This window comes from Pristis pectinata, chromosome 14 (genome assembly GCF_009764475.1).
Source record: "Pristis pectinata isolate sPriPec2 chromosome 14, sPriPec2.1.pri, whole genome shotgun sequence".
Taxonomy (NCBI): Eukaryota; Metazoa; Chordata; class Chondrichthyes; order Rhinopristiformes; family Pristidae; genus Pristis; species Pristis pectinata.
Genome location: NC_067418.1, coordinates 37,800,747 through 37,820,628, shown reverse-complemented (window position 1 = coordinate 37,820,628; position 19,882 = coordinate 37,800,747). Strand labels below are relative to the sequence as shown.

General features: G+C 38.1%; 1 protein-coding gene across 1 annotated transcript in view; it reads left to right on the top strand.

Annotated features, from left to right (window-relative positions):
- Positions 1–19,882, top strand: part of LOC127577738 (anoctamin-9-like) — an 88,752-nt gene that overhangs the window by 42,518 nt on the left and 26,352 nt on the right. Inside the window, exons 9-14 of the mRNA XM_052029246.1 lie at positions 3,448–3,544; positions 3,933–3,993; positions 10,599–10,681; positions 11,867–11,971; positions 17,238–17,402; positions 17,959–17,995. Of these exons, the coding sequence (XP_051885206.1) occupies positions 3,448–3,544; positions 3,933–3,993; positions 10,599–10,681; positions 11,867–11,971; positions 17,238–17,402; positions 17,959–17,995 (548 nt within the window). The remainder of the gene's footprint in view (positions 1–3,447; positions 3,545–3,932; positions 3,994–10,598; positions 10,682–11,866; positions 11,972–17,237; positions 17,403–17,958; positions 17,996–19,882) is intronic.

Below are 19,882 nucleotides of genomic sequence, written 5' to 3'. Positions count from 1 at the left end.
GGCTAGAGCCAGGAACAGAACTATCAGGAGGTTTCTGGTTTGGGGTCATTCACTAGGTCACTACTGTTAATCCTAGACTTTGACTGCTCTCCATTCATTCTGGATTTGTACATGCTAATGGACCAGTTCACTTATCAGTAAATTCAGACCTTGAACCCGGAACAGAATCATTACAATGGATATCAATACTACTCCAGGAGTGGAAGCACCAACTTAACCATTTGTATTTTTTCTGAAACTGCACTAGCTTCAAATATCAGTATAGCTTTACTCTGCCTGGATCTACAGTGGGGTTTTGATATCGGTCCTGGGTCTACAATAAAGCCTTCTTGAAATGCAACATCCCCACTAATTCCTGGGAATCTCTGGATCATGACTTTTCTAAATGGAGGAAGAGCATTTGGGATGGCACTGAGAGCCTCAAATCCATGCATCAGCAGTACAAAGATGACCCACGTAAGTGGCAGAAGGAGCATGTCACCTCACAAACTGCCCCTCCTGTCAGGGATCTCCTGCCCCATCTTGAAAGAGTCTATGGTTCGCACACTGGCCTCATCTGCCACCTCAGAACCCATAGTCCTGTGACTGCTATAGAAGCTTCATTGAAGAATTATCTGGAAATAAAAACAGAAAATGTTCAAAACACTCAGCAAGTCGGGTGGCATCTGTGGAAAGAGAAACAGAGTTAATATTGCAGGTTGGAGACCATTCACCAGAAGTAGGAAAGAGGACCCAAACAGTACTTCCAGGAGAAGCAGTGAGTCACTTGCACTTCTTCCAATATTGTGTATTACACTCAGTGTTCACAATATGGCCACCTTTACAATGGAGAAAGTAAACACAGATTAGGTGATCATTTGCTGAGTTCCTTCATTCGGTCTGCAGGAGCAAACCTTTACTTCTGGTTGTCTGTCACTTTAATCCGCCAACCCACACACACTCTGACCTCTCTGTCTGTGGCCTCTTGCACAGTTACAATGAGACCCAACATAACACCTCAACTTCCATTTGGGCACATCACAGCCTTCTGGACTCTATATTGAACTTTCCAACTTTAGATAACCCCTCCTTTCTGTATCAGAATTGGTAATTTCTGCTGTAAATCATCCATCTGTGATTGTGTTCAGTTCCTCTATATGTACAGCCTGACCTACTGGACATGTCCCCCAGCTTTTCTGTAAGCATAATTATCCTCTGACTGCTCCATTTAGCCATTTGACCTGGCTTCACCCAAATTACAGATATTTCCTTTGTCCTCTACACTCCCAACCCCTCTCCCCACCAACTTCTCTGCAACTCAAAATTACTTCTTTCATCTGTCTTTCACAGTTCTGACAAAGGGACTCTGACCTGAACTGTAAAGTCAGTTTCTTTTTCCACAGATGCTGCTCAATCTGGAGGGTATTTCCAGCACTTTCTGTTTTTATTTCAGAGTTCCAGTATCTGCAGAAGTTTTGACTTCCAGTTATCTTGAAATCTCTTCGTATTTGGTTAGACTGAGGATAACAGGCCCTTAAACATACTGCTAATTGAAGTAAAGGAGTCTAGAGGTAGGAAAGTTGCTAGTGAAAGTTATGCTCCAAGGTCAATATTATGCAAAATAGTGCAATGCAATAAAAGTCTTGGTAGAATATAATTGCATTTCATTGTATAACACTCATGTAAAACAGTATTGTTTCTGATTTTGCATGAGCACCATCGAAGAAGATTACTTTTTTCTTACTAGTTTACTTTTTTAAAATATGCTTTCACCCATTTCATCTGCCTTATTGATTATTCCATCCATGGTCTGTCTGTTTGGTAAAATTTAGTATTTCTAAGACAGGATAACCATTGGGAAACCTCAACTGTCTGAGCAAAGAAGAGAGAGAGCAAAGGAGAGGCAGATTTCATAAGCTCCTTATCATCACCTGCTAAACTTGGTTCCATTTTTCAGATATAACTAATAAAATTGCACAGTTCAAAATCATTGGATTACAGTGCTATTTAAGGAATGAACATAGGATAGAGGTCTAGAAGCACAGAGTAGCATTTTTGCTGAGGAATTCCAAGGCAAGGAAAATAGCTGAAGTCTGGATTATGAGTACTGCTCAAATGGGTGCAGTAGCAATAAAATTAGTTTTCTTTGAGTCAACAATGAACCTGCTGCATATCTAACATCTAAGATTTCACTGACCAATGTACAGCTTGAATTGAAATAAGAAAACGCTGAAAATACCCAGCATGATCATGCAGTATCTGGGGAAAGGGAAACAGAGTTAACATTTCAGGTTGAATACCCTTCGACAGAACTGAGAAAGAAAGCAAGCATGTTAATTTTAAGTTGCAGAGAGGGTGGAGATAGGATGAAGGGAAGATCTTTGATAGACTGAGGCCAGGGCTGCTGTTGTCATTAGCATTTAATGAAGCCATCTGATTGATAGATTAATAAGAGTATGCAGAAAGAATACAGGCAAAGGAACATGTAAAAACTGTGAAATTCAGAGGTATAGGAAATACCCAACAGGTCAGACTATGCTAGTGGAGAGAGAAACATAAATTAATATTACAAATATTCGAGCAGAACTGGCCAATTCTGACACAAATGGAAAAAGCAAGTTATCCGAAATTGTTGAATTTGGTATTGAGTCTGAAAGGTTGCAGCATACCCAGATGGAAGATGAGATGGTCAGGCTAGAGTTGGGCCTCATTACAACAGTGCAGGAGGGCAAAAACAGGAGTGGGATAGATAATTAAAATAACTGACAGTTGGTAGCTCAGGGCTGCCCCAATGGACTGAATGCAGGGCTTCCTTAAAGCATACACCCAATCCAATCTGTATTTGGTTTCTCTAATGTAGCGGAGACCACATTGGAAGAAGTGAATTGCTACTCCACTGGTCCCTAGATAGTGAAAAGAGGTAAAAAGGAAGGTCTTGCATCTCCTGTGGTTACCTGAGAAAGTCCCATGAGAAGGGGAGTGGTTGATGGAAATAGAAGACTAGAGCAGGGAGTTGCAAGGGAATGGTCCCTTTGGAATGCTGAAATGGGAGGGAATGGGAAGATGTATCTAGTGGTGAAAACTCATTGATGGTGGCAGAAATTGTGAAGGATGATCCTTTGAATATGGAGTCTGGTGGGGAGGAAAGTGAGGACCAGAGGAACTTTATCCTTGCTCTGTCTGGGAGGGGAGCGGTTGAGATCAGAGGTCAGGAAATGTGGCTAAGGCCTCTGTTAGCCATGGGAGTGAGGAAACTATGTTTCAGGAAGAAGGAAGATATCTCAGAGGCAAATATGTGGAAAGTCTCAACACAGTAGCAGATAAGTTAACTCCTTTTCTCCCTCCACAGATACTGCCTGACCTGCTGTGTTCACAGAATTATTTTTTAAATTTCGTATTTCCAGCTTCTTCAGTTCTTTGATCTTTATTCACAGCTTTAATTGGCTTTCTTTTCTTTCCATGAACCAGTAAGGAAATTTGCAGTGCTACTGAGATTATTATGTGCCCATTGTGTGATCAACGTTGTCAATACTGGAGGCTCAATGAGACCTGTTCCTATGCTAAGGTACTGTATATCATTTAGGGAGGCAGTGGTGGTCACTGTTCATGAGATGAAAATGTTTTGGCCCCGCTCCAGATAAGACAATGGTGAAATTACAACCACCACTGGCTTTTCAGATTGGCACCTTTTCTAGAAGCAGCTCAATTTCTTTTCCATTAATTTTACATTGCTGTGCAGCAAATTGAAATTTTGTCCCATTTAGCTTCCTGAGGAATCCAATAATACCTCCTTGTTAAAATGTTGCTTGTGCCTATGTTTTCCGCCACTGCTTTATTATCGTCTAAAGCAAGGAGTAAATTTATGCACTGGGATTGAGAAACTAAGCTGTTTTATGCACCGTGTCACCTGTGAATAGTTCTGATGAACAATATTTTTTATTCTATTCCTGCAGGTCACACAACTGTTTGACCATGAAGTAACTGTTATTTTTGCAATGTTCATGGCAATCTGGGGTATGTATTCTCTTTGGTTCAATGCTACCTCCCACTTAATTGTTGATATAAGAAAGTGATCCAGGTGTTAAATTTGAAGGTAACAGCAATGGAAATCACAAAACATTTGTACTATAAGTATGGAGACAGAAGAGAGACTGCAGATGCAGGAAATCTGGAGCAACACACACAAAATGCTGGAGGAACTCAGCAGGTCAGGCAGCATCTATCGAGGGAAATGAACAGAGAGTCTTTTGGTGGCGCTACATGGAGTAGGTCGTATCTTGGCTCTGCTCCACTCACCTTTTAATTCCTCATGCACCACCCTTTAATAAGACTTTTATTTTATAAGATTTTGACTTTTAAGTGTCGGAATGAATACCAGAGCTAAGGCTGGAGCTGATAGCAAGGGTAACGGAGACTCTCAACTCACTTGGGAAGCTATCTCTAAACTGGATAAAAAGCTTGACCAGCGATTTGCCACTTTGGAAATGCTGTTAAAAGATATTGAAGACAGACACACCACACTCATACAGGAGAGTGCTAAACAACAGCAATTAATTGCTGAACTGGATCAAGCTGGCAAAGAGAGAGATCGTAGGCTGGACTTACTGGAAAAAGATTTAACAGTGACCAAACAAAGACTGGAACAGCAAAGACAGAGGATTATTGATTTAGAAAGCCGCAGTTGGAGAAATAATGTGAGGATTATTGGCCTCTCTGAGAACGCTGAATCTGGTAATCCCATTGAATTCTTTTCTAAACTTCTGATGGATGTGTTTGGCCCTGAAGTGTTTTCTATACGCCCTATACTGGATCATGCCCATCGAGCGTTAAGACCAAAACCTCCGGCAGATCAAAAACCATGGCCAGTAATATTGAGATTTCACTATGTGAGTACTAAAGAATATTTGATTCGAATTGCTTGTCGTCGAGAAATGATCCCATATAAAGATTGGAAGTTTCTCCTGGTTGGAGATTACAGCCCAGAAGTTATGAAAGAGAGACTGCTTTACAAACCAATTATGTCGCGGCTTTATCAAGGGAATTATCTACCTGCTTTACTGTTTCCAGCCCGCCTGAGAATTTTACTTCCTGATAAATCACGCTGATGGTTTAATTCAGTTAAAGAAGCTGAAGATTTCCTCCAAGGTTAACTTTTTGACTCCAGATGGTCAAGAAATGTGCTTTTCTTTGATTTTATACTTAATTGGTCTACTAAGCAATGATTAACTTACAGGTTTAAATGCTTTTTATGCTCAGAGATATTTTCCTGCCCTTTATTAATATTTTCGTGCTTGGTTCTAGAACATAGATACTTACCATGTTTCAATTTAATGTTTTTTTTCTCTTTATTATTTTACTTTAATATTTTTTATGTTCTGTTTGGGTAATAATTAAGAACTTAACTGAGCAACTGAATGCTTTTTTCTCTTTGAAATTAAAATAAGACTGTATTTCTTGAATGTTGACTGTTTATATTTGTGGTTTTGTTGAATTTTCTTAGCAAGTCTGTTTACATTTTGAAAAATTGCTTTGGCTATTTTTTCCTTCGTGTTCAGACTATTGATGATGCCTTGCATTCTTTTCAACTTGGAAATTTGCCACCAAAAGGTTGGGGTTAAATAATAGTGGGTAGTATTCTGGCTGCCTATTGGCCAGTTTTCGGGCTTTGGTGGGTGGGTGTGTGTGGCTGTTTTTAGGCTAGTTGTTTTTTTCTTCTTCTGGACTGATAAACTACTACTATGTCTGAAATGTCTTCATTTCCGGCTCCTCTTTGAACTTTTTTTCTCTTCCTGTTAATGAATCTCCTATGCAACAACGTTAACCCTTTACATACTATATGTTTTTTTAGTCTATTAAAATGGATAAGATGATTAATTTTGTTACATGGAATACAGATGGTTTGAATAATCCAATTAAGTGTAAGAAGATCTTTAAAGTTTTTCATAGACTGAATGCCCAGATTATTTTTGCGCAGGAGACTCGTATTAGGAGACAGGATAATCAGTGCTTTTTTAGATTTTGGAGGGGTCAACAGTTTCATTCTAACTCACAAGCAAAGGTGAAAGGAGTCTCTATTTTTATAGACTCCTCAATTTCATTTGTTCATCATGAGACAATTTCAGACCTGAATGGTAGATTTTTATTAATTACTGGCTTACTTCATAACAAAAAGTTGTTATGGTTAATGCTTATGCACCTAATGTGGATCATCCTGAGGTTTTTAAACATTTATTTGCATCTTTTCCTAATTTAAACGAATATACGTTGATTATGGGTGGAGATTTCAATTGTTGTTTAAGCCCCTTGATGGACAGATCTGTGTTGAATCTTGCACTTCCTAACAAATCTGCTGTTTTTATTAACTCCTTTTTAGTTGATTCTGGAATTTTAGAAGTTTGGAGATTTTTACCCCCAAATGATGAAGAGTTTTCATTCTTTTCTCATGTCTATCACAATTACTCTAGGATTGATTACTTTTTTATTGACGCATGATTAGTTCCACTTGTTATTGACTGTAAGTATGATGCAATTGCCATTTCTGATCATGCGCCGTTGAAACTATCAATTAAATTAGTGGACGTACCCTCTGGTGCTAGACAATGGTGACGCAATCCTTCTTTATTGCAAGATTTAGACTTTGTCCATTTTATTAAAGAACAGATTTTGTTTTTCTTCTCAACTAATTTTACTGAAGAAATTTCCAGTGGGATATTATGGGATACCTTTAAAGCTTATATCCGCGGTCAAATTATTTCGTACTCTGCTGGACTGAAAAAACAAACTAATAATGAATTACGTATATTGGCTGATAAGATTAAAGAAATCGATAAAAAATACTCTGCTCCTAATTTCGAGTTCTATAAAAAGAGAACAGAACTTCAATTACAACACAGTTTATTATTAACATCTCCAATTGAAAATCAATTACTCAAAACCAGAAGTCAGTTGATAAATCTGGTAAATTGTTGGCAAACCATTTGAAAGCTGTTTCAACTAAACGTCAGATTATTAAAGTTTGTAAATGAGATGGTAATTACATGGTAGACCATGATCAAATTAACAAATCTTTTCAAGAATTTTATACCTCTTTATATCAATCAGAATCTCCTGAGGATTCTACATCAATGCATGAATTTTTAAGGAATTTGAAGACTCTGAAATTATCACTTAATGAATGTTTAATATTAGATGCACCCATTTCGGAGGAAGAAATAAAGAAAGTAATTTCTTCAATGAATTCAGATAAAACACCTGGTCCCAATGGGTATACAGTTGAATTTTTAAAATCCTTTTCTGACCTTCTCTCTCCCTGGTTAGGTAAAATTTTTAAAGACGCCCTATTAGTGGGTAAATTACCACAATCCTTTTATGAAGCAACTATTTCTTTAATTCTTAAAAAGGATAAAGATCCCACTGAATGTGCATCTTATAGACCTGTTTCTTTATTGAATGTGGATTCTAAAATTTTTTCAAAAATATTGGCTTCTAGATTGGAAAAGGTACTTCCACAAATTATTTCTGATGACCAGACAGGATTCATTAAGAATCGTTATCTGCATTTTAATATTAGGAGGTTAATGAATATTATATATACCCCCTCATCTGTAATTCCAGAATGCTTTATTTCGCTAGATACCGAGAAGACGTTTGATAGAGTCGAATGGGAATATTTATTTAACACGCTTGAGAAATTTAATTTTAGTTCAAGTTTCATATCCGCGATCAAATTGATTTACCACACACCTATGGCTTCAATACTTACTAATAATCAGAGATCCCCCTTCTTCAGGCTTTTTCGAGGCACTAGACAAGGTTGCCCTTTGAGCCTTTATTATTTGATATTGCTTTGGAACCTTTGGCAATTGCCATTCGCGATTCTTCTAACATATTTGGTATCACTTGTGGAAAGGGGACTCACAAGATATCTCTTTATGCAGATGACCTGTTACTTTATATCTCTAAGCCGGAGAAATCTATTCCTGCAGTATTATCACTACTTGCTCAGTTTAGTGTTTTCTCTGGTTATAGATTAAATCTTAATAAGAGTGAACTTTTCCCATTATGCATGCAAATCCCAATTTATAAGCAATTACCATTTAGATTAGCGACTGATTACGTACCTGGGTGTTAAAATTACTAAGAAACACAAGGGCTTATTTAAAGTTAACTTTTTACCTTTAATTGATTACTTTAAACAATTATTTACTAAATGGTCCCCATTCTCTCTATCATTGGTTGGCCGAATTAATGCAGTTAAGAAGAATATTTTACCAAAATTTTTGTATCTATTTCAGGCGATTCCAACTTTTATCTCGAAATCCTTTTTCGACGCTATTGATTCCAAAATTCTTTCATATATGTGGCAGAATAAAAACCCAAGATTAAGTAAGAAATATTTACAAAAATTAAAAAAGGATGGTGGTATGGCTTTGCCTAATTTTCAATTTTATTATTGGGCAATTAATATTAGATACTTAATTTTCTGGGCACAAGATTTAGATGCAATTCATTGTCCCTGTTGGGTATACCTTGAGTGTGAACCAGTGCAAGGTTTTCATTAGTTTCTATTTTAGGAGCTTCATTCCCTTTTTCACTTAGTAAATTGAGTAAACAAATGACTAATCCAATAGTTAAACATACAATACAGATATGCTTTCAATTTCGTAAATTTTTTGGATTGAATAAATTTAATTTATCAAGTCCTATTCAATCTAATTTTTTTCTTTCAACCATCCAGAATTTACTCAGCTTTTTCCTTATGGAAAATGAAGGGAATAACATGTTTTCGTGATTTATTCATTGATAACTTTTTTATCTTTTGAACACTGTCTAATAAATACAATCTGCCTAGATCACATTTTTTTTGATATTTACAGATTAGACATTTTTTAAAAGTTACTTTACCTTTTCTGACACCATATAAAATTGAAATTACGGAGAAAATTTTAGGTTTTAATCTTAGAAGGGCCTGATAGCAATAATTTATGATTAGATTATGAAAATACATTCAGAGGAACTTGATAAAATTAAGATTAAATGGGAAAGAGAACTCCAGATACTTTTACCTACAGAGACATGGAAGAAAATTCTTCAATTAGTTAATACATCTTCAATGTGTGCTAGATACTCTTTGATACAGTTTAAGGTGGTTCACAGGACCCATATGTCCAAGGACAAGTTAGCCTGTTTTTACCATCATATAAATCCTATATGTGACAGATGTAATTTGAAGGTGGCTTCCCTGACACACATGTTTTGGTCCTGTCCCCTTTTGGAAAAATATTGGAAAGACATTTTTAACATTATTTCATCTGTATTGAATATTGATTTACAACCTCATCCTATTACTTCAATTTTTGGGTTACCAATGATGGAATCTCGCCATTTATCTGCTTCTGCTCATCGTATGATTGCCTTTGTCACATTAATGGCCAAGCTATCCATTTTGTTCAAATGGAAGGATCCAATACCTCCCACCACTTTTCAGTGGTTCTCTCAAACTATAGCATGTTTAAACTTAGAAAAAATTAGGAGTGGTACTGTTGATCCTTCGCTTAAATTTGAGGAAGTTTGGAGTCCATTTATTCAATATTTCCATATGATATAAGCAGACCTTTATCAGACCCCTTTCAATAACCTTTGAATACAGAGGAGTGGAGTTAACGACATAATTTTTTTTAATTGAAGAAGTATCAGTCCAGTTTTTTTTGAAGTTTTTGGTTTATTATTAATATTTTTTTGATTTGGGGGTTTTCTCATATAATTAAATCTCTTTTCAATTTTCCTTTTGTATTATGTTCACTTAGTAAGAGAGCAGGAGGTCTAGATTACTTTTTTTTACTCCTTGTGATTATATATATTAACTGTTAAGACTGTTATTCTGATCTCTTTGCACCATATGTATAATTATTAATGTTATATATATTAATTTGTACTAATTTGAAAATTAGTAAAAAGATTGAAAGAGAAAGGAAATGAACGGTCGACGTTTCGGGCCGAGACCCTTCATCAGGACTGGTCCTGATCAGGATGAAGTCCTGATGAAGGATCTTGGCCTGAAACATTGACTGTTCATTTCCCTCCATAGATGCTGCCTGACCTGCTGAATTCCTCCAGCATTTCATGTGTGTACTATAAGTATTATTTCTTCAACTTTATTGATGGGACAGATTTACAAATGAAGTCTGTTAACAAGAGTACACCAAAACAGCTAGCTTGTTGTGCAGTAGGCCAAACAGCAAGTATTAAGAGCTATTCACTTCTAGGTAGTCATCACAGCTGGACCCAAGCCTGCCTTAATTGGACCACAAATAAGCACAGTGTACAACACTGTAAGTGGTCTGAAGTGGGGACTCAGGTGGATCTTACTACACCTTAGCCCAGGAAACTGAGGCCAACTGTAGCATTCCCCGGGGCTGCAACAATATAACTTAATGGACCAATCTAATTTCTGGTTTGTGAACCCTACTACTTATCACTTTAGTATTGGGAGTGCTCATTAAACAACATTCAGCCTTACTGCATGAAGATTATATTGATTTGTCTCTTAATAATGCTCCTTTATTATTGAACCGTTGAACATCAACAATTTCAGTGAATATTTCTCTCTCAAAACATAGCTACAGTATTTTTGGAGGTGTGGAAAAGAGCCCGAGCAAGAGCTGTCTGCTTGTGGGAATTATACCACTGGGATGAAGATGAGGTAAAGTCTTAATTTCTTTAATTACCAACATTAGATTTATGCTTTGTGAGTTGTTGAGATTACAATATTGGATTTGCTGGAAAAGTAATGCAATAATTACAATTCATGTTAACGCCCAAATCATCCTGCAGTTTTGGGGGATTATGAGATTCAATATGTGTTGTGAACCTCCAGGGTTTACTGGTCAGTGACTTTTAGCTCAGCTAAACAGTCCTAAAACTCCTGATTATTTTGTGAACTTTTTGGATTTGAATAAAATATACCAATAAGGTGAAAATAACTGAAAATTAAGATAATGAGACATAATCTTAATTTAAAGACATATTGTTAATGCAATGACAGTCAACAGCTCTGAAAGCTTGAATTGCTGTATTTCATTACTGCATTTAGTAAATGGCTCGAAAATTTTTCTAAAAATCATTCATTTTAATATTTAATTCTCTTTCCTCTTTCTGCCACCTTGAATGTCTTTATATGTACTTAACACAAATCTATCCTTCTAACCTGTCATTGCAGAGTTTCTTTCCTAATTTTTGAAGAGACCGTTTAATCACTGATATAGGTTATTCTGTTGCTGGGAATGGTTCAATCATTCAAAACTATCGTTGCTACTCTCCAATTTAACCCCATATTCCTTTGATAGATTTGGTTAATGGCAATCTATCAATTTTCTCTCTTTCTGGACAAACTCCAATCTGACACTCATTCCTGATTGTAAAGGATGCTATCTGTCTGCCTTAACATTGAATCCCTTTCAAGTATTAGACGACCTTCCTCTTCACTTTGGACAGATTTCTGCCTCTAGGTGCCATGGCCATTCCAGTTGCCTTATTCTGAAATGGAACTGAGTGAGCAATGAACCACCATTAACTGTGAGGGCCCTCAATGAACAACACATAATCATGAACTATGAGGACCCAAGGAAGCAAGATACAGTGACAAACAGTGCAGAAATGCACCTGAATAAGAAATATACATACATCATCTGAAAGCAAAAAAAATCCATGGATCTATGCACAACTATCAACTTTGTTTAAGCAAGCTACTGCCTTTACTGTTCATACACTCTCCCATTGAAGGGTAGAGATTTCTTATTTAATCGATGTCATAGTTGTTAGTTAAATTTCATTTTTACCAGGTTAAGAAAAAAATGGCATTTTAACATTGACTTATTTTGTACATCAGGAGGATCTGGTTCTTGGGTTGATATACAACCCTAACGTTCCACCAAAAGAATATCATCATTCGTACAAACGCACAACGATAGTCATGTTTCTGGCATGTGTTCTGGTAAGTAGATATGTCAGCTGTACACAACATCAACTAGAAGTTAATAATACAAATCACAATAAGAAAAGATCTTGCAATAGTAAAACATAACTATGATTTGAAGATAAGACAAGATATTTATTTATTAGTTACATAGACATCGAAACACACTGAAATGTGTCTTTTTGCGTTACTGAGAATGTGCTGGAGGCAGCCCACAAGTGTCACCACTCTGCAGCAGAGGTATGCTGTACAGATGCTGTATGAATGCTCAGACATGTTGAAGTAAAAAAAAAGAGTGTACCTGGACTAAGTTGGCCCTGAGACCACTGAAAATTTTTTTTAAAACTTCAGTGTTAGGACTGAACAGGGCTTGGGTATAAGTTGTGTCAATGACCAGGTAAGCTGTTCAGATCAGGTAGATTCGACATTCAGCATCAGATCCTATGGCTGGGTTGAATTAGTGATCAAGTAAATAGCTAGGTATGAGGGTATGCACTTCAAGGAAGCAGTAGGGTTAATCAGTTGGTTGGAGGGGAGGTTATGGCTTATGGTGATCAGGGCTGAGCTGATTGGATATAGGGAGAAATATAGTTGGGGTTTTGGGGTCAGAGCTAATCAGGAAAATTAGTGGGTGGAGGTGTGTTAGTGTCTATGCTAACTGAGATTTTTGGGTGGACAGATTGGTGGTCAGGGCATGGGGATATCAGTGTTTCTGGGGGAGAGATCTGTAGATGAGGGGGAGCTGAACATCTACTTTGTTGGGGTCGGGGGAGGAGGAATAGAGCAAGACCTGGGATGAACGGTGACTAGAGGTTTGGCGGAGAATATTGGGATGGAAAAATCAAAACTGTGTAGTAAGGAGGCACCCAAAGAATAAAAGATACGTTTGGGACTTACCTTAGTGGGGTTCCAGTCTGGAGCTGCATTATGAAGACTTAATTGTCAAAGGAGTGTCCAGCAACGGTCAGTCCGAGGAAAATATGGACTAATTTCCTCTGCAATGCTCTTAGAAGGGTGTTGCTTAGGGAATTACATAATTTATTCCATATCTGATGCTGAAGATGTTTGGGTTAGAATATCTACTCCAGCAACATTCTGGAGCTGAGGTGACTGGCCTGCAACAACCACAATTTTCTTACTTTGTGCTAGGTATGACTCCAAGTGGTAGAAAGTTAATTCCCTGAATCCCATGGATTTAGGTTTTACTAGGAATTCTTGATGGCAAATACAAACTTGTTTCAAGGCCAGTCACTTTGATCTCACTTCTGGAATACAGCTGTTTTGTCCATATTGGACGAAGGAAGTGACGAAGTTTGTAGCAGAGTGGTTCTATTATAATACAAACTGAGCATTAGTGCACAGATTACTGTTGAATAAGAGGCCTTTCCTCACTTAGCTGATTATTGTGAATAGGCTGAGAGAGGGTGGAAGGTGGCAATCAGCAGGGAGCTTTCATGCCTCTATACTGGAATGTTAGAAGGCGGCACAGGTTCCAGAGCTAAATATTGAAGAAAGAATTAATGTTGCTTATTTTCAATCCCCTTCAGCGTGTCCCAAACTGCTTTATAACTGATTAAGTATTTCTGAAATGGAGTCATGTAGTATAGGAAACAGGATGGCCAACAGGCTCCCAAAAACAACAAACTTACTGAAACTACACTGCTTTTTTTGCTCAGCAGTCACCCTGCATGGAGGATTGTGCTTTGTCAAAACTTGCTACTTGCAATCATTAGAATAGGAAATGGAAGTGGAGCATCAGGAGGAGAAAGTGAAGTAGGAGGAAAAAAGTTGGAAGATGATGATGAGGGGACATCATCACTATCGTACTTTTTGTGCATGCCTTATAGATCTTAGATTCACTTGAGATCCCACTCGACCAATTCAGGGCACAGGCTGTGGTAGTCCACGCCTTGTCACCGAATGAAAATTAATACAACGGTGGATGCTGGAAATCTGAAATAAAAACAGAGAATACTGGAAACATTCAGCAGTTTGGCAGCAAAAGTGATTAAAATTTGCAGAAGCAAGGCCTTGTCACCATGTGTACTTGAAGTTTATAGGGCAGGCCACCATCATGCCAAACTATCATGTCTGCTAGTGACTGCCTGAAGTAGAACGCTCACCATTTTTCTTTGACATTAAATGGCAATGCTACTGCTCCTTCCCCTAAGAAGAAACATTGTGTAGAAATGACCAGAAAAATACCTGAACCTGGCACTTAATTACTGTGGCTGAAAAGCCACATTGGAAGCTGTGAATGCCACAGAAAAGTACCCAACTCCTTGAGAATCTGTTCCATCCTGTAATAAACCCAAGTCTCAGTCGCAAGAATTGAAAGGCCACTGAACAATGTCCCCTACTTTACTATAAGGATTCAAGGACAAAGACACTAAAGAATACTCTATGTGTGTGAGAGTGTAGCCCCAAAACAATGAAGAATGTTTTATCCCTCTCAACATTAAGCAGAATACTACTCTGCCAAACCAATAAACTAAACTAAGCTTTTGCTACACTACATTGAATCAATGTTTTCAGTGTGTGTCTTTTTGCAATGGCAGCAACCCTTGAAAGCTTCCTACTTGTCAAAGTGAAAAGCCATCACACACCACCCAGAAAGACAAAGGCCACTGTTGCTTCAGTATTTTAACAGAGGCATTGTGGGCTTCAGGTTATAAAAATCTTTTGCTTCGAAATAATTCATTTCCTTTCAAAATACTCACTATGTTGGAGCTGTCCCATAACAGTGCTGTTAGATTTCACTCACAAGTGTCACGAACCAGCAACAAAAGAAACACACTGAGCATGATTCAGTGTTAAAAACTATTTTATTAATCACTACTTATGATAATACGTAAAATAAAAGTAAAAATGTTAGTATGTTAGAATTCAAAAATGTTAAACCTCGAACGTTAACCCCAAAACTAAACTCTTCGTGTGTGTGTGTGTGTGTGTGTGTGTGTGGCAAAGTCCAAAACTCCCAGTTCCGGAATGGTTCTTAAAGTTCAGTTCCGCAAGCCATAAGGTGAAACATGAGCAAGGGCTTCTTCAACAACCACCGTTGTCTGAAGATAAGACGTAGACGTAGAGAAACATAGAGAGAGTAAATACGAAATCCAAATGTTCCACGATGGAACCCAAACGACACTTCAGTGTTTACACGGTAGTGACTTCCTCACCCCGAAAAGCATCTGAATCGTGGTCGTCCACACACAAATACCTGTTTCCTTCTACAGGTCAGCAACAAAGTGAACTCCACTGGATTACTTCCAACTTCCATACATGGATTTCAGTGGCAAACACAGTTATTGTTTCTCATCCATCAATAGAGAAAACAAGCAGGCTGGTGTCTCTCTCCCTTCTCTCTCTCTCTCTCTCTCCTTCTTCTTCTAACTTCTTCAACAACGTCATTACGTCCTTTATCTTCTATTAACGTAAGCACGCCCCACACACACATACACACACACTCTCTATCTTAAAGGGACTTTCACTGAGTCCGTAACACAAGAAACACTACAGTGGGTCAGTTTGATGAAATTTCAACACTCTCAATGGCAATTGGAATTGAGCAACAAGTATTGACTTCCCAGTGACAACTAATGAGTGATAATGAATGAAGATAAACCCAAATCCCCATTTTAACTAATTTCCCACTTTATTATCCCTTATTATTATCTTCTGCATGAAAGTCAAAACTAAGTCATTCAGCATGCCAAACAATATTATAGATCCAAATAAGAGCAATGCCATATAATCCTGTGTATATGTCCCCTTAATGCTTATTTTACATCTGCCTTTAAATTACATTACATGTATTACTAACTCTATGAAATTTTCCTCCAACTGTGGTTGTAGCCAGGCTGGTGAATGGTTGCTTCTTTGGAGTGAAGGAGGTTCAGATGGGTGTAAGGAGTGACCTTGAGCAAATCTTAGCCTGGTTGACCCAGTGTCAGAGTGCACCATTCCATCCTGAGCAGCAGCAGCAGCAGCAGTCCGGACGTACTTGCTGAGTGGCATCTGAGGACACTGCCAAACTAGTATTGGTGGGAGCAGCACAAATGCATTCCTCCCGGGAGTGTACAGCAGATTCTTGCACCGTAGACTACTGACCCCCAGTCTGAGTAGGTAGTCCAGCAATCTAAGTTGTCACTTCAGAATCAGGTTTATTATCACTGACATATATTGTGAAATTTGTTGTTTTGCGGCAGCAGTACAGTGCAAGACATAGAATTTACTGTAAGTTACCAACAAATAAATTAAATAGTGCAAAAGAGGAATAACAAGGGAGAGTTCATGGATCGTTCAGAAATCTGATGGCGGAGGGGAAGAAACTGTTTCTGAAACGTTGATTGTGGGTCTTCTGGCTCCTGTAACTCCTCCCTGATGTTAGTAATGAGAAGAGAGCATGTCCCGGATGGTGAGGGTCCTTAATGACAGATGCCACCTTCGAGGCACCGCCTCTTTAAGACGTCCTCGACATTGGGGAGGGTTGTGCCTGTGATGGAGCCGACTGAGTCCACAATCCTCTGCAGCCTCCTTCAAACCTGTGCATTTGAGCCTCCATATCAGGCAGTCAGAATACTCTCCACTGTACATCTATAGAAATTTGCAAGAGTCTTTAGTGACATACCAAATCTCCTCAAATTCCTAATGAAGTAGAGCCACTGGTGTGCCTTCTTTGTGATTGCATCAATGTTTTGGGCCCAGGACAGATCTTCAGAGATGTTGACACCCAGGAACTTGAAGCTGCTTACCCTTTCCACTGCTGACCTCTCAATAAGGACTGGTGTGTGTCCTCTTGACTTCCCCTTCCTGAAGTCCACAATCAATTCCTTGGTCTTGCTGACGTTGAGTGTGAGGTTATTGTTGTGACACCACTCAACCAGCCAATCTATCTCACTCCTCAAAGCCCCTGTAAACAACGGAATACAGAGCCCTAGCAGAAGCAGTCTAAGCTTGCATGATTGACATTAGAGCTTCTAGTACAAAGTTAGCATTTTAAGTTGATGACCTTTCATCTATTTGAATGAAAGGTCACTGAATTGAAGTGTTAACTCTATTTCTCTCTCCATAGATGCAGCCTGAGCTAATGAATATTTCCAGCATTTTATTTTATTCCAAATTTTCAACACCTGCAGTATTTTTGCTGTTGGATCTCTCATTGCACTCTTTGGGATCCTTATCTATGCTGGTTATGTCAGAGTTGCCTGTCTATTGTGCCATCCATATTATAATCTTCCTTATCTACACAGGTGTTGCTCAGTGCGATTTTCATGTTATTTTACAGATCACATGTATTATTGGCATTGCACTTGGAATTGTGATATGTCGGGTTATTGTTGCTGTTCTGTTCACAAAGTCTTCATCAGCGTTTCTGAGTGATCATGCCTCTACAGCCGCTGTAATGGTCGGTGCTTTGTTGCATTTCTTTACAATTCTCATCATGACTAAGGTATGAAGTTGACAAATTTCTTTGTTCTTATTATTCGGACTCCATTTCCTTTCTATTGTGATAGCAAGAGTTTATTGTACATAAACATAATTTATGAAACCTTCATGCATGCAGGTGAGATATACTGATGTATTTGGATAAGACCGAAGTTTAATGAATAAATGGAGCATATGGCACATCTATCCACAAATGCACTGCAACATTCTCTCATCTATCCCATTGCTGCCAAACTCATAAGGGAAATCTGATGGAGAAATTCAAAATTACGAGAGATTTTAACAAAACAATTCTACTGGTCAATGAGCTGCATACATTTAAATACTAGAGTACATATATTTAAAATTACAACTGAACAAATAAAGAAAATGTTTTGAACCTTTTTCATGTGTCCTTGGCACATGGAATACCCTTGTAGAAGGAAAAAAAAATGAAATTATACTTTAAATAAAGGAAGGGGATAAAAGGTACGGGGGAAGGCAGGGAAGACTAAGTTGATGTCACATAAAACCATCATTTGAATGCTGTAAAAATAATTGTTGACATTTTTGTGTTGCAGATTAATCGCAGAGTTGCCAAGATGTTATGTAATTTAGGTTTGTACGCCTTTAATCTGGATTAGGGGAAAATGCAACCTTTTATGAGCATTAAAAGCATTTTGCAAATGTTTTGAAGAGTTTATGGTTTTTTCAGATGGAGATTACATTGAGAAACTGGACTTGGCATTATCTATCATGACTCATCTTCATGCTGATGTCATTTCCCTGCTGTATTTTGTGCAGACAATGACAGTATCACATGCACAGCACACGTTTCTGCCTTGCAGAACTTCGATCTAAAGCTCCCCACTGCAACCTTTACTTTTTATTCACTGTAAAATAAGGAGTGAATCACACACCAAGTTGGGAACTATACATGATTTAAAGGGTTCCTGGTAGGTGTTTGCTTTTATCCCAATTGCCACACATTGATTTACAATAAGCAGCACAAATAAAAATTGCAGTGTCTGTGCAGTAGATGCCAAAATCTGTGGTCCTGATAATCATTGTGGTGTGGGGCTTGACTGGTTTACTCCACAGCATGGATGTGCACCATCACATTCCACTGTGCTATTTATCATGTGCCTCCTTAATTTCCATCACCCCCATTCCCTCAATTCCATGACCTTTGATTTCTCTCCTCACTTCTGTTTTTATCCTCCCTCCTTTTCATTATCTCCAGGGAAACATGTGAATGAGTGGTGCTGCAAACTCAGCCAACAACTACTCTGTGAACATATGTTTAGTTCTATTTCGAATATAACTAACATGAAACAGTCCAACTTATTACAGTAAAGTGCCCACACAGAGATTAGTTTCAAAGCAATCCTATCTCTCTTGAGTCCCTGATTCAGGGCCTTGCCTGCAAGTATTGGTCCAGGGTCCTTATTGTCTTGGGTTCTACCTGCTAGATTCTTTCCCTCGTTCCAAAATATCCTCACCATATATACCAATTCAATTGCTGCTTACTCATTCTTTTACCATCAGCCTTGATGAGATCTGTATTAACCACTCTACACATATGTTTATATGTGCTATGGTGGAGCAGCTTCTCCTTTGTCCAGTGAATCACCCTCTAAATAGTTTAACCCTATTCCTCTATCTGCATGTTACATCCTCTGCTCGTGACTCCTTCCACCCTTGCACTACCCACACCATGTTTAGCCGAAATTAAACGGTCACCTATGAGGCTACCATGTTCCCTCTAAGCTGGTCAATTTCTCAGGCCTACAATTCTGGAAGATAGATGTCTTCGATCTAATCACAAAATTTAATCCCTTGTTAATGACAAGAAAGTGTCATCACCTTGAAAAATTGAGCCATGAGACAAGAACATAGATCCCAGAAATGAGGAAATTAAAATATTTCAACAAATACACCATAACAATTTATATTTTATTCTTCAAGGTAAACATTTAACAGGGATGTCTGAAACTGTAATTCTTAGAAATCTTTTAAAACCCAACAGAGGAAGAAAGTAATATCTGACTGGGCGGTTCTGATAGTTCCTGTTAGCCTCTCACCAACTTGCTTAGTTTTTGTAACTGAGAGTCTTGCCTTCTATCAAAAGGCTGCTTCATTTGCTGAGTTGCAAATGGAATTGAAGATTGTGCAATTATCAGCAAACATTCCCACTTCTGATCCCATGATGGAAGGAAGGGCATTGATGAAGATGGTGAAGGTGGACGGAGGAATTCCTGAAGTGTTATCCCAGACCGGGATGATTGACCTCTGACGACCACAACCACGTTCCTTTGTGTGAGAGATGATTCCAATCACCAGCGAATTTCCTCTTTGATGCCCACTGACTTCAGCCTTACAAAGGTGTCTTGATGCCACACTTAGTCATTCACCTATGACAACTTTAACATGTAAACACATTTCATGTGCACACTGACAAACTTCTTCTCCCTTGGAGGACAAGGAGATCTATAACCAAATGCA